The 9,623-nt window shown below is 42.6% G+C and overlaps 1 protein-coding gene across 5 annotated transcripts in view; it reads right to left on the bottom strand.

Annotated features, from left to right (window-relative positions):
- The window catches only part of LOC115102892 (unconventional myosin-IXb-like), an 81,894-nt gene continuing 72,271 nt past the window's right edge, over positions 1 to 9,623 (bottom strand). For 4 of the 5 annotated variants that reach the window (XM_029623307.2, XM_029623311.2, XM_029623309.2 and 1 more), the window contains 2 exons: positions 9,110 to 9,237; positions 1 to 2,449 (listed from right to left, as the gene is read on the bottom strand). In XM_029623307.2, coding sequence (XP_029479167.2) covers positions 2,262 to 2,449; positions 9,110 to 9,237 — 316 coding nt within the window. In that variant the 3' untranslated portion in view covers positions 1 to 2,261. Of the gene's footprint in view, positions 2,450 to 9,097; positions 9,238 to 9,623 lie in introns of all 5 variants that reach the window. The other variant, XM_029623310.2, reaches the window with a different exon arrangement.

The raw sequence follows: 9,623 nt of genomic DNA, 5'->3' as shown, positions 1-9,623 counted from the left end.
TGAAAAAGGATACAGTACGTGTCGTTTATTAGTGGTTCTACATAATCACACATCGGCCAGTGTAGAGATCACACACACATAAGTCTGTGTGCTTGAAGGTCCACGTAGGCAAAACCCCAACACTGAAATGTCTGTTTATTTAGTTGAAATACAAAACACAATAAGGATTGCAAACAAAATGTATATAATTCTGAATTACCCCATTCATAATACACAGACATGCTAAAATGGCTGAATTTGTGATACTTGGTAAAGTACTGTACAAAAAGACGTTCTGAGCAGGCAGTTAGTCAATCAATCTATTAGGAGGCAGCGAGGCAGGACGACCACTACTTCCGTCAAAGCTGTGTTCTTCTAGCCTACTCCAACTGAGAGGAACTTGAAAGAACTTTTCTTTACATCACAACTTATGTCCAGCAATATCCACTAGTGTTGCTGCAGCTAGAAAAATCGGTTAAGGTGTTGGCTTGACGGTTGCTGGATCCGGGTTCAAGTTCACAATATACTTTCATGGTTGGTTTCATTGGGTACGGTTACAGGCACACAATAATACGATTATTGTTAGTCAGATTAATGTAATAGTTTGATTAAAGCGTTCGATCGCCAATCAAAATGAAATGTTCTACTACAGCAACCATCTCCTTTTTGGGAATCCTATTTGATTCTGAGTTTGGACATATAAAGTTTATATGTAAAACCTGTCTAAGATGCATACTTTCAGTTCTTCCGAACTCAATTCCCTTGCGGAAAAGAGGGAGGCTTGCGTTGTTGGTGCTAGCACATGCACAGATCACATTTTTGATTTATTTAACTAGGGAAGTCAGTTAAGAACAAATTATTTTTTACAACGCCGTCATTGTACCTCACGATTAAGGTGTTAAAATGTTCTTATAATTCGAAAGATTGCTCAGAAAACCAGGTGTTTTAATCGGCGTATGCTTACTTCGATTATGACCACACAGCTATTAAGATAAGCAGAATAAGGTGTTTTACATGACCTATGCATACTCGACCTACTGCAATTATCAGTTTAATATCAAATGATTAGTGAGCATGTAAACATACTCACTGACTCTCCCTTTTTAACTGCCCTTAATTGACCCATTTATAGCAACAACTTCCGAATCCATTGGAGAGTATCTGCTTGAGCAAAAGTGAGGTGTACAATAGTATTCCCTGCCAAATAATCGTTTTTTTGCGATTAATATTCACAGACCTACGCCTCCCCTGAATCAGACGATCCCCCGCCAAACAAACAGGCACAACCATACACATTGATTGGAGACAGCTTGTTTCAATTACAGAAGTTTCCCGAGGATTTTCTACCTGCAGCAACACTAGTGTAGGATAATGGTGGAAATACTGGTAAAGCACAGTGGCTTTATTTCCACACCAAAAAGCAGGCCCTAGGCATATGACAGCAAAGCTGCATTTACACATACAGCCCAATTCTAATCTTTTTCCCAAATATAGGCTAAATAGTTGATCTGATTGATCAAAATAATTATATATAAAAAAATAAAAAAAGATTGGAAATTGGCTGCCTGTGTAAACACAGCCCAAGGTGAAAATATCCCTCACTTTTACATAAACACCGTGGGGGAAAAAACATATACGCCCACTAATAACCCTAAATACAATCTTGCTTTGGTTTTAATAAAATAACAATTTATTTCACACAGTACCAGAAAAAGCCAAGCTAAGTGGCATATTAGTAGTCCATTGCAAACAAAGCACTTGTATAAAATATGTAAATGATTTGGTCCTCGTTACAGTATTGTTCACAGGCAAGACGCATCCAAAATACTTGGCTTTAAAATAATATGAGATTGTATATGACTAAAATCAAAGGCACATCTCTTTACTTGGGCTGTGTTTACACAAGCAGTACAGTTTTGGGATTAATGAGGAGAAAAATCTGAATTAGGCTGCCGGTGTAAACGCAGCCTTTGTGGTTCATGATGTATTGGTACAATAGACTGCACTGTGTCTTGTGTTATTCCATTATGTTTCCTCATTAGAAAACCGCAACCGCATTCAACATCCACGGCAGCTTTGGTCATTACACACACACACACACACACACACACACACACACACACACAGGAAAATGTACAGTAAGTGCATGGTTCTTGTTTGTGTTGCCATAATACAGCTCCACTGATTACTCCTGTATTTTAGAGGTATTTCTAGTTCTCAAGTTGACCGCAATTGTTTGGAATGACAATTCAATATGGAACAAAAACAGACTGGCACCCAGACTAGTCCTCCTCATCTATGAAGGGGATGTCCAGGTCTGAGAGGTTCCTGCTCCTTGCCTTGGTGTTGGGCTGGGGGTTCTGTCCATCTGGTTGGTCTCTGGGGCCTGTAGCTGTAGTTCTTTGGGCCAGGTCAGCAGGCTTAGGAGGGCACTCCTGCCTCTGGCTCCTCCACAACAGGTTTACTCTGCCTGGTGGAGACACCAGTCTGGATTAGTCTAATAGTAGACAGCTCTGGATTAGTCAAATAGTAGCTGATCCCAGATCAGTTTGTGCTGGGCATGACAATTATAGTCAGAGGAGTTAATATAATATTATACATGTAGGCAGTCCCGGGAATAGAAAACCCACTATCTTGGGGTTGCAAGCACCATGCTCTACCAACTGAGCTACAGAAGACTAGTTGGCTAAAGCGCATACAGATCTAGGACCAGATTAGTGTTATGATATGGGGGTCATTTAATGTTAGCACATAGTTAGGCAACACACTAACTACCATGACACACATCCACACTCCATTCCCAGGTGGCAGCACCAACAGAATAGGGGCTGGAAGCCTTGATAAGTTCACATGTGCGAGCAATCAGTGGATTGGTTACCTGTGACCAGAGGCCTCTTGGCCTTTTTACTTTAGGCTTACCTCTTCATAGTTTTTTTTTTTGTATATCTTCTTTTTTTTGGTCACCCTTTTGAACAACAATCAATCATTTGCTTGGACTGGCCGATCTAAAGCTAATGACGGAGCTGATACAGGTAAGTTTGCTGTCACCTGGACACATGCACATACAACACAGTCTTCATATGCTGATTTGTCATCGTCCTCTGACGATTTTTGAACTTCAATTCCTATTGAATAGTGAAATCCTAAGTATAAATATGTTTTGTGCAAATGTTTTTTTTTAAATATATATATATTTTTTACAATTGCAAACTTCAAAGTGTAGGGAATTCAAGGAGTTGGTCTGGTGATGTCATTGGCCTGACCACTTGGTTACAGACCAGTTAACTAGGCCTAAGATTGGCGCCGTCTTCTTGAAGAAGATGGCGCCGAAGAACATGGCTGACGTTTTACATTCTCCCAACCAATTGTGCTATTTTGTTATTTATTTTTTCATTTGTGTAACGTATTTTTTAACTTATTGTGCACATAATGTTGCTGCTACCGTCTCTTATGACCAAAAATAACTTCTGGACATCAGCACAGTGATTACTCACCGCGGACTGGAAGAAACCTTTTCCTTTAAAGAGTCAGACGAGAAGGATATCATGCTTTCACTGGAACAGGCCCAGATCCATGCCTTTTGCGTGAAGAAAAGACGCCGGAGGACGCAGATTGGGCATCCTGAGAATCCGGGGGCGAATGAGTAAACTTCCACTGCCTTGCAGTATTTTTGCTAACGTGCAATCATTGGAAAATAAAATGTATTACCTACAATTAAGATTATCCTACCAACGGGACATTGAAAACTGTAACATCTTATGTTGTTTTACCGAGACGTGGCTGAATGAAGATACGGACAATATAAGAGCTAGCGGGATTTTACATGCACCGGCAGAACAGAGACACCCCTCGTCTTACCAGAGGTAGCGAGGGTGTGTGTCTTTTTGTCAATAACAGCTGGTGCGCGATGTCTAATATTAAAGAAGTCTCGAGGCATTGCTCGCCTGAGGTATAGTACCTTATGATAAGTTGTAGACCACATTATCTTCCAAAAAGAGTTCTCATCTGTATTATTCGTAGCCATCTATTTACCACCACAAAACGAAGCTGGCACTAAGACCGCTCTCAACAAACTCTATAAAGCCATAAGCAAAGAAGAAAATGCTCACCCAGAAGTGGCGCGCCTAGTGGCCGGGGACTTTAATGCAGCAAATCTTAAATCAGTTTTACCAAATTTGACCAAAATCCTAGATCACCTTTACTCCACACACAGAGATGCATACAAAGCTCTCCCCCACCCTCCATTTGGCAAATCTGACCATAATTCTATCCTCCTGATTCCTGCTTACAAGCAAAAACTAAAGCAGGAAGTACCAGTGACTCGCTCAATACGGAAATGGTCACACTACAGGACTGTTTTGCTAGCACAGACTGGAATATGTTCCGGGATTCATCCAATGGCATTGAGGAATACACCACCTCAATCATCGGCTTCATCAATAAGTGCTTTGATGATGTCGTCCCCACAGTGACCATATGTACATATCCCAACCAGAAGCCATGGATTACAGGCAACATCCGCATCGAGCTAAATGCTAGAGTTGCCGCTTTCAAGGAGCGGAAGACTAATCCGGAAGCTTTGCCCTCCAACGAACCATCAAACAAGCAAAGTGTCAATACAGGATTAAGATTGAATCAAACTACACCAGCTCTGACGCTCGTCGGATGTGGCAGGGCTTGAAAACTATTATGGACTACAAAGGGATACCCAGACGCGAGCTGTCCAGTGACGCAAGCCTACCAGATGAGCGAAATGCCTATTATGCTCGCTTCGAGGCAAGCAACACTGAAGCATGCACGAGAGCACCAGCTGCCTAAATGATTACCGCCCCGTGGCACTCAAATCGGTAGCCATTAAGTGCTTTGAAAGGCTGACCATGGCTCACATCAACAGCATCCTCCTGGACACCACACCAATTCGCATACCGCTCCAACAGATCCACAGATGACACAATCTCAATCGCACACAACACTGCCCTTTCTCACCTGGACAAAAGGAACATCTATGTGAGAGTGCTGTTCATTGACTACAGCTCAGCGTTCAACACCATAGTGCCCACAAAGCTCATCACAAAGCTAAAGACCCTGGGACTAAACACCTCCCTCTGCAACTGGATCCTGGACTTCCAGACGGGCCACCCCGAGGTGGTAAGAGTAGGCAACACCACGTCTGCCATGCTGATCCTTAAGACCGGGGCCCCTCAGGGGTGTGTACTTAGTGCCCTCCTGTATTCCCTGTTCACCCACGACTGTGTGGCCAAACATGACTCCAACACCATCATTAAGTTTGCTGACGACACAACAGTGGTAGGCCTGATCACTGACAACGATGAGATGGCCTATAGGGAGGAGGTCAGAAAACTGGCAGTGTGGTGCCAGGACAACAACCTCTCCCTCAATGTGAGCACGACGAAGGAGCTGATCGTGGACTACAGGAAAAGGAGGGCCGAACAGGCCCCCATTAACATCAACGGGGCTGGAGTGGAGCGGGTTGAGAGTTTAAGTTCCTTGGTGTCCACATCACCAACGAACTATCATGGTCCAAACACACCAAGACAGTCGTGAAGAGGGCACGACAAAACCTTTTTCCCCCCTCAGGAGACTGAAAAGATTTGGCATGGTCCCCGGTTCCTCAAAAGGTTCTACAGCTACACCATCGGTTGCATCACCACCTGGTATGGCAACTACGCGGCATCTGAGCATAAGGCGCTACAGAGGGTAGTGGGAACAGCCCAGTACATCACTGGGGCCAAGCTTCCTGCCATCCAGGACCTATATAATAGGCAGTGTCAGAGGAAAGCCCATAAAATTGTCAGAGACTCCAGTCACCCAAGTTACAGACTGTTTTCTCTGCTACCGCACGGCAAGCGGTACCGGAGCGCCAAGTCTAGGACCAAAAGGCTCCTCAACAGCTTCTATCCCCAAGCCATAAGACTGCTGAACAATTGTGGCGGAAGAATGAGAATAAGTTGAGTAACATAGATAATTAAGATGTCTTATCTGCATAATATGCTTATGTGATACTTGTTATTAGAATGTATCCCTTCGGACTCTGGTGTTGGCAGTTGCACTTTTCAAGGAGAGGGGCTACAAGAATGATCAGATTAATATTGCCATTGAGAAAATTCAAAACAAAACGAGACATGACCTTTTTCAAGGTCAGTCTTGCAAAAAGACGCATTCTTGCGTTTTAACTACCCGCTATTCAAAGTGCTCTGAACAAATTAAGGGAATTGTTCACAAACATTGGCACATCTTAAAATCCGATCATAGTCTCGGTAATGTGTTTTCGGACCTTCCCTTGGTCGTATTCTCGCGGGGCAGAAATCTCAGAGACCAATTGGTAAACTCTGATTTACCACCCCAAGATATTCCTGAACAACGTCTATTTGCGCCCCTACTGGATGGAAATTACAAATGTAATGGCTGTGCTCAATGCAATAGCACTTATAAATGTAGATCCTTCAAACACCCACAAACAGGGAAATCGATCCCAATAAAAGGTGTTATTACGTGCTCCACTAAGGCAGTTATTTATCTTATAACTTGTCCTTGTGGTAAAAATGATGTAGGTAAAACAAAGTGCGAATTAAAAGTACGTATTTCAGAGCATCGTAGCACCATTAGGTGTAAAAACTTTACTTATCCAGTTGCGGCACACTTCTTGGAGGCAGGCCACTCGATTTCGTCTCTGTGTTATATTGGCATCGAACATGTCACCCTCCCTAGGAGAGGGGGTGACCTTGATAATTTATTGTTAAAACGAGAGGCTGCCTGGATCTTTAACTTAAAGACCCGTGTTCCCTTCGGTCTCAACGTAGACTTTGATCTGAAGCCATTCTTGTGATTATTGTGTCTTTGCCATTGTAATTGTGTGTAAACTTGTATAGTCAAATTAATCTATGATCGTATGCTATCCATTTGTTTGTATGCTGTTCTTTGTATGACATTTTAATATTTGATTATTAACCAATGATATTAGGCCACTCCTGGCCATGATTACAGACACCTGTGTCTTTTGACACTATATAAACAAGTCATCCCGCAGTGTTTGTGATTATACCCTGATGAAGACAGCTTGGCTGTCAAAACGTTGGTATTAAAGTTTTGCATCTGAGCTCCAAGAGTGTGCGGCTTTCTTTTATTTTCAAGTTGCACTTCTTCCCTCAGCTGGGGCTCAGTCACCAGTTGCCCAGAGAGGGGAGAGGTCAGGCTGGTCTTTCACATATCCCTGGTGCTCTGCAGAATATCAGAAAGGGAGGAGGACAGAATGGAACATTGTCTTCATATGTGAATGTGTCTTTACCTATTCTAAACCATGTGAAGGGATGGTGTGATTAATGGGGAACCAGTTACTTGTCTCCACAATGTCTGTGAGCCAGTCACTCCCTCCGTTGGCATTGGGGGATGTGTGTGTGGTAGTGTCTGGAACCATTGTATGTCATCTCTGATGTTGCACTTATCCTGGGATAGTGTATGACCTAGAGGCTCACTCCCCTCAGTGAGCTTGTCCAGGAGTGTGGTCAAGAAGGGGTTTTACTTGGGATGGGAGTATCTGTAGTTGACAATTAAATTTATGCCATTGGTCAAGTTGGTGTTTATGTTTTATGAGTACCTGGAACGAGATCGGAACCTAGTTTTAGGGGCCAAACTGAACGAATGCTATCTGGCTACGGGATACTCCTTTCTCATTTAAAAAGTCTCACCTTGTGACCCGTTCCAAACATCTGTGGTTTGTTATGTAGACTAGGGGATCTTTGCTATAAAAGATCTCAGTAGCCTTTGTGTTGTGGCTCTCAACGGATCATCAGAGAAGGTGATTCGTCGACCAGCCATCGCTATTGCAAAGCTCTCACTATTAAATATTTAGTTTAAGTATAACTCTGACTTGTGTGATAAGTTTGTCTCTCCTCATTTGATAGTAAAGAAATGAACCACCAAACAATTCATAAAATCGCCACCGGACAAGTTACATTGACCCCCCCCCCCTCCCTTTTGTACATTGCTGCTACTCGCTGTTTGTTTGTTACCTATGCATAGTCACTTCGCCCCCACCTACATGTACAGATTACCTCAACTAGCCTGTACTGAGAGCCTTATTGAAGCTAGTAGTTGAGTACAATTTGCTAAAGACCAAGTGGCAATAACGTTTTTTCAGATAGATTTGGACCCATGCAAAGCGTTAAGATGGTCTGCGGTAACAATGACTGTCCATTTGATAAATTAATTAGAGAAGTGTTTTGCAAGTGCAGTTCCATTGGGATTTCACTAAAACAATTTAAGAAATTATTCATTTGCAATCACACACTGACTCGGTACCGGTGCCCCTGTATATAGCCTTGTTATTCTTATTGTGTTACTTTCTATTATTACTTCTTATATTAGTCTACTTGGTAAATATTTTCTTCTTGAACGGCAATGTTGGTTAAGGTCTTGTAAGTAAGCATTTCATGGTAAAGTCTACAGTTGTTGTATTCGGCGCATGTGACAAATAAAGTTTGATTTGATTAAGACCGTTAGACTTAGCAGGTGGAACAATATTAGCAAGCTAGTTTATCGGTTTCGTAACACTTGTACAACAGGGACTGGCTGAAAAAAAAACAACAACAAAAACCAGGGACTGGCTGATACTCGGCCTGCTTGTGATACTAATACAAAAGGTCAGTCAGAAATGCAATAGATTGAGCAAGCACACACCCTGAAATACCATTGTAAACGGCAAATCCTTTTCCTGGTTACACAAAACCGGCGCTAAAAAGCATGCAGACCCACTTTACAACTAGCTACTGTAGAAGGTGGCATCTTAAAAGGGAATCCACCACTTGTTTCTTAAAAAATCTCTCCCCTAATATAGCCAGGAGTTCGCTAGCAGGACTTGGGAAAAACACAAACGGATATGTCAACCATGCTACTTCCAATGCACCAGAGGTAGAAAACACTTTTATTTACAGCCTGGTTTAAGAATGCAAGTGCAATCACAACACAATTATTTTCACAAGTCATTTCTAAGTAACTACCTGGGCTGTAAAATAAAGTGTAGGCAGTAAAATAATGTGTTACCGAAAAAAACAAAGAGTTGAAGTGAATGAAGGCAGAGGATGGTGAAGGCCTACCGTACCTCTCTACTGACCTTCTGCCTCTAGGCTTCTCACTCTATCCTCCAGCAGGCTCTCTGAGCTGATAGACAACGACAATCTGGACTCTGAGTCGTCAAAGTTCTCCTGCTCCAACTCTGGCAACCTGCACGCCAGCTCCTCCCTCGCACACACACACACACACACACACACACACACACACACACACACACACACACACACACACACACACACACACACACACACAGTGCTGAGGCAAATGCCAAGAACTCCTATTGTACCACTAAGACAGTGTCTCTTAATATATTCCTGGGACTGCACCTTTTTGTTCTAGTCCAGCACTATAACACACCTGATTCAACTAACAAGGGCTCAGTGATTGTTTGAATCAAGTGAGTTTGTGCTGGGTTTACAAAATTGTGCACCCCTCTGAAGGTCCAGGAATGTATTGAGAAATGCTGAGCTGTATGGTATATGGTGCATACACCGCTTACCCCTTCAAAGTAGGAGGATACATTATTGGTCAGAGTAATTAGATTAGATTGTGAT

The sequence above is a fragment of the Oncorhynchus nerka genome, linkage group LG20, assembly GCF_034236695.1.
Source record: "Oncorhynchus nerka isolate Pitt River linkage group LG20, Oner_Uvic_2.0, whole genome shotgun sequence".
Taxonomy (NCBI): Eukaryota; Metazoa; Chordata; class Actinopteri; order Salmoniformes; family Salmonidae; genus Oncorhynchus; species Oncorhynchus nerka.
The sequence above is the reverse complement of the archived record's forward strand: the minus strand, read 5'-3'. Positions and strand labels throughout refer to the sequence as shown.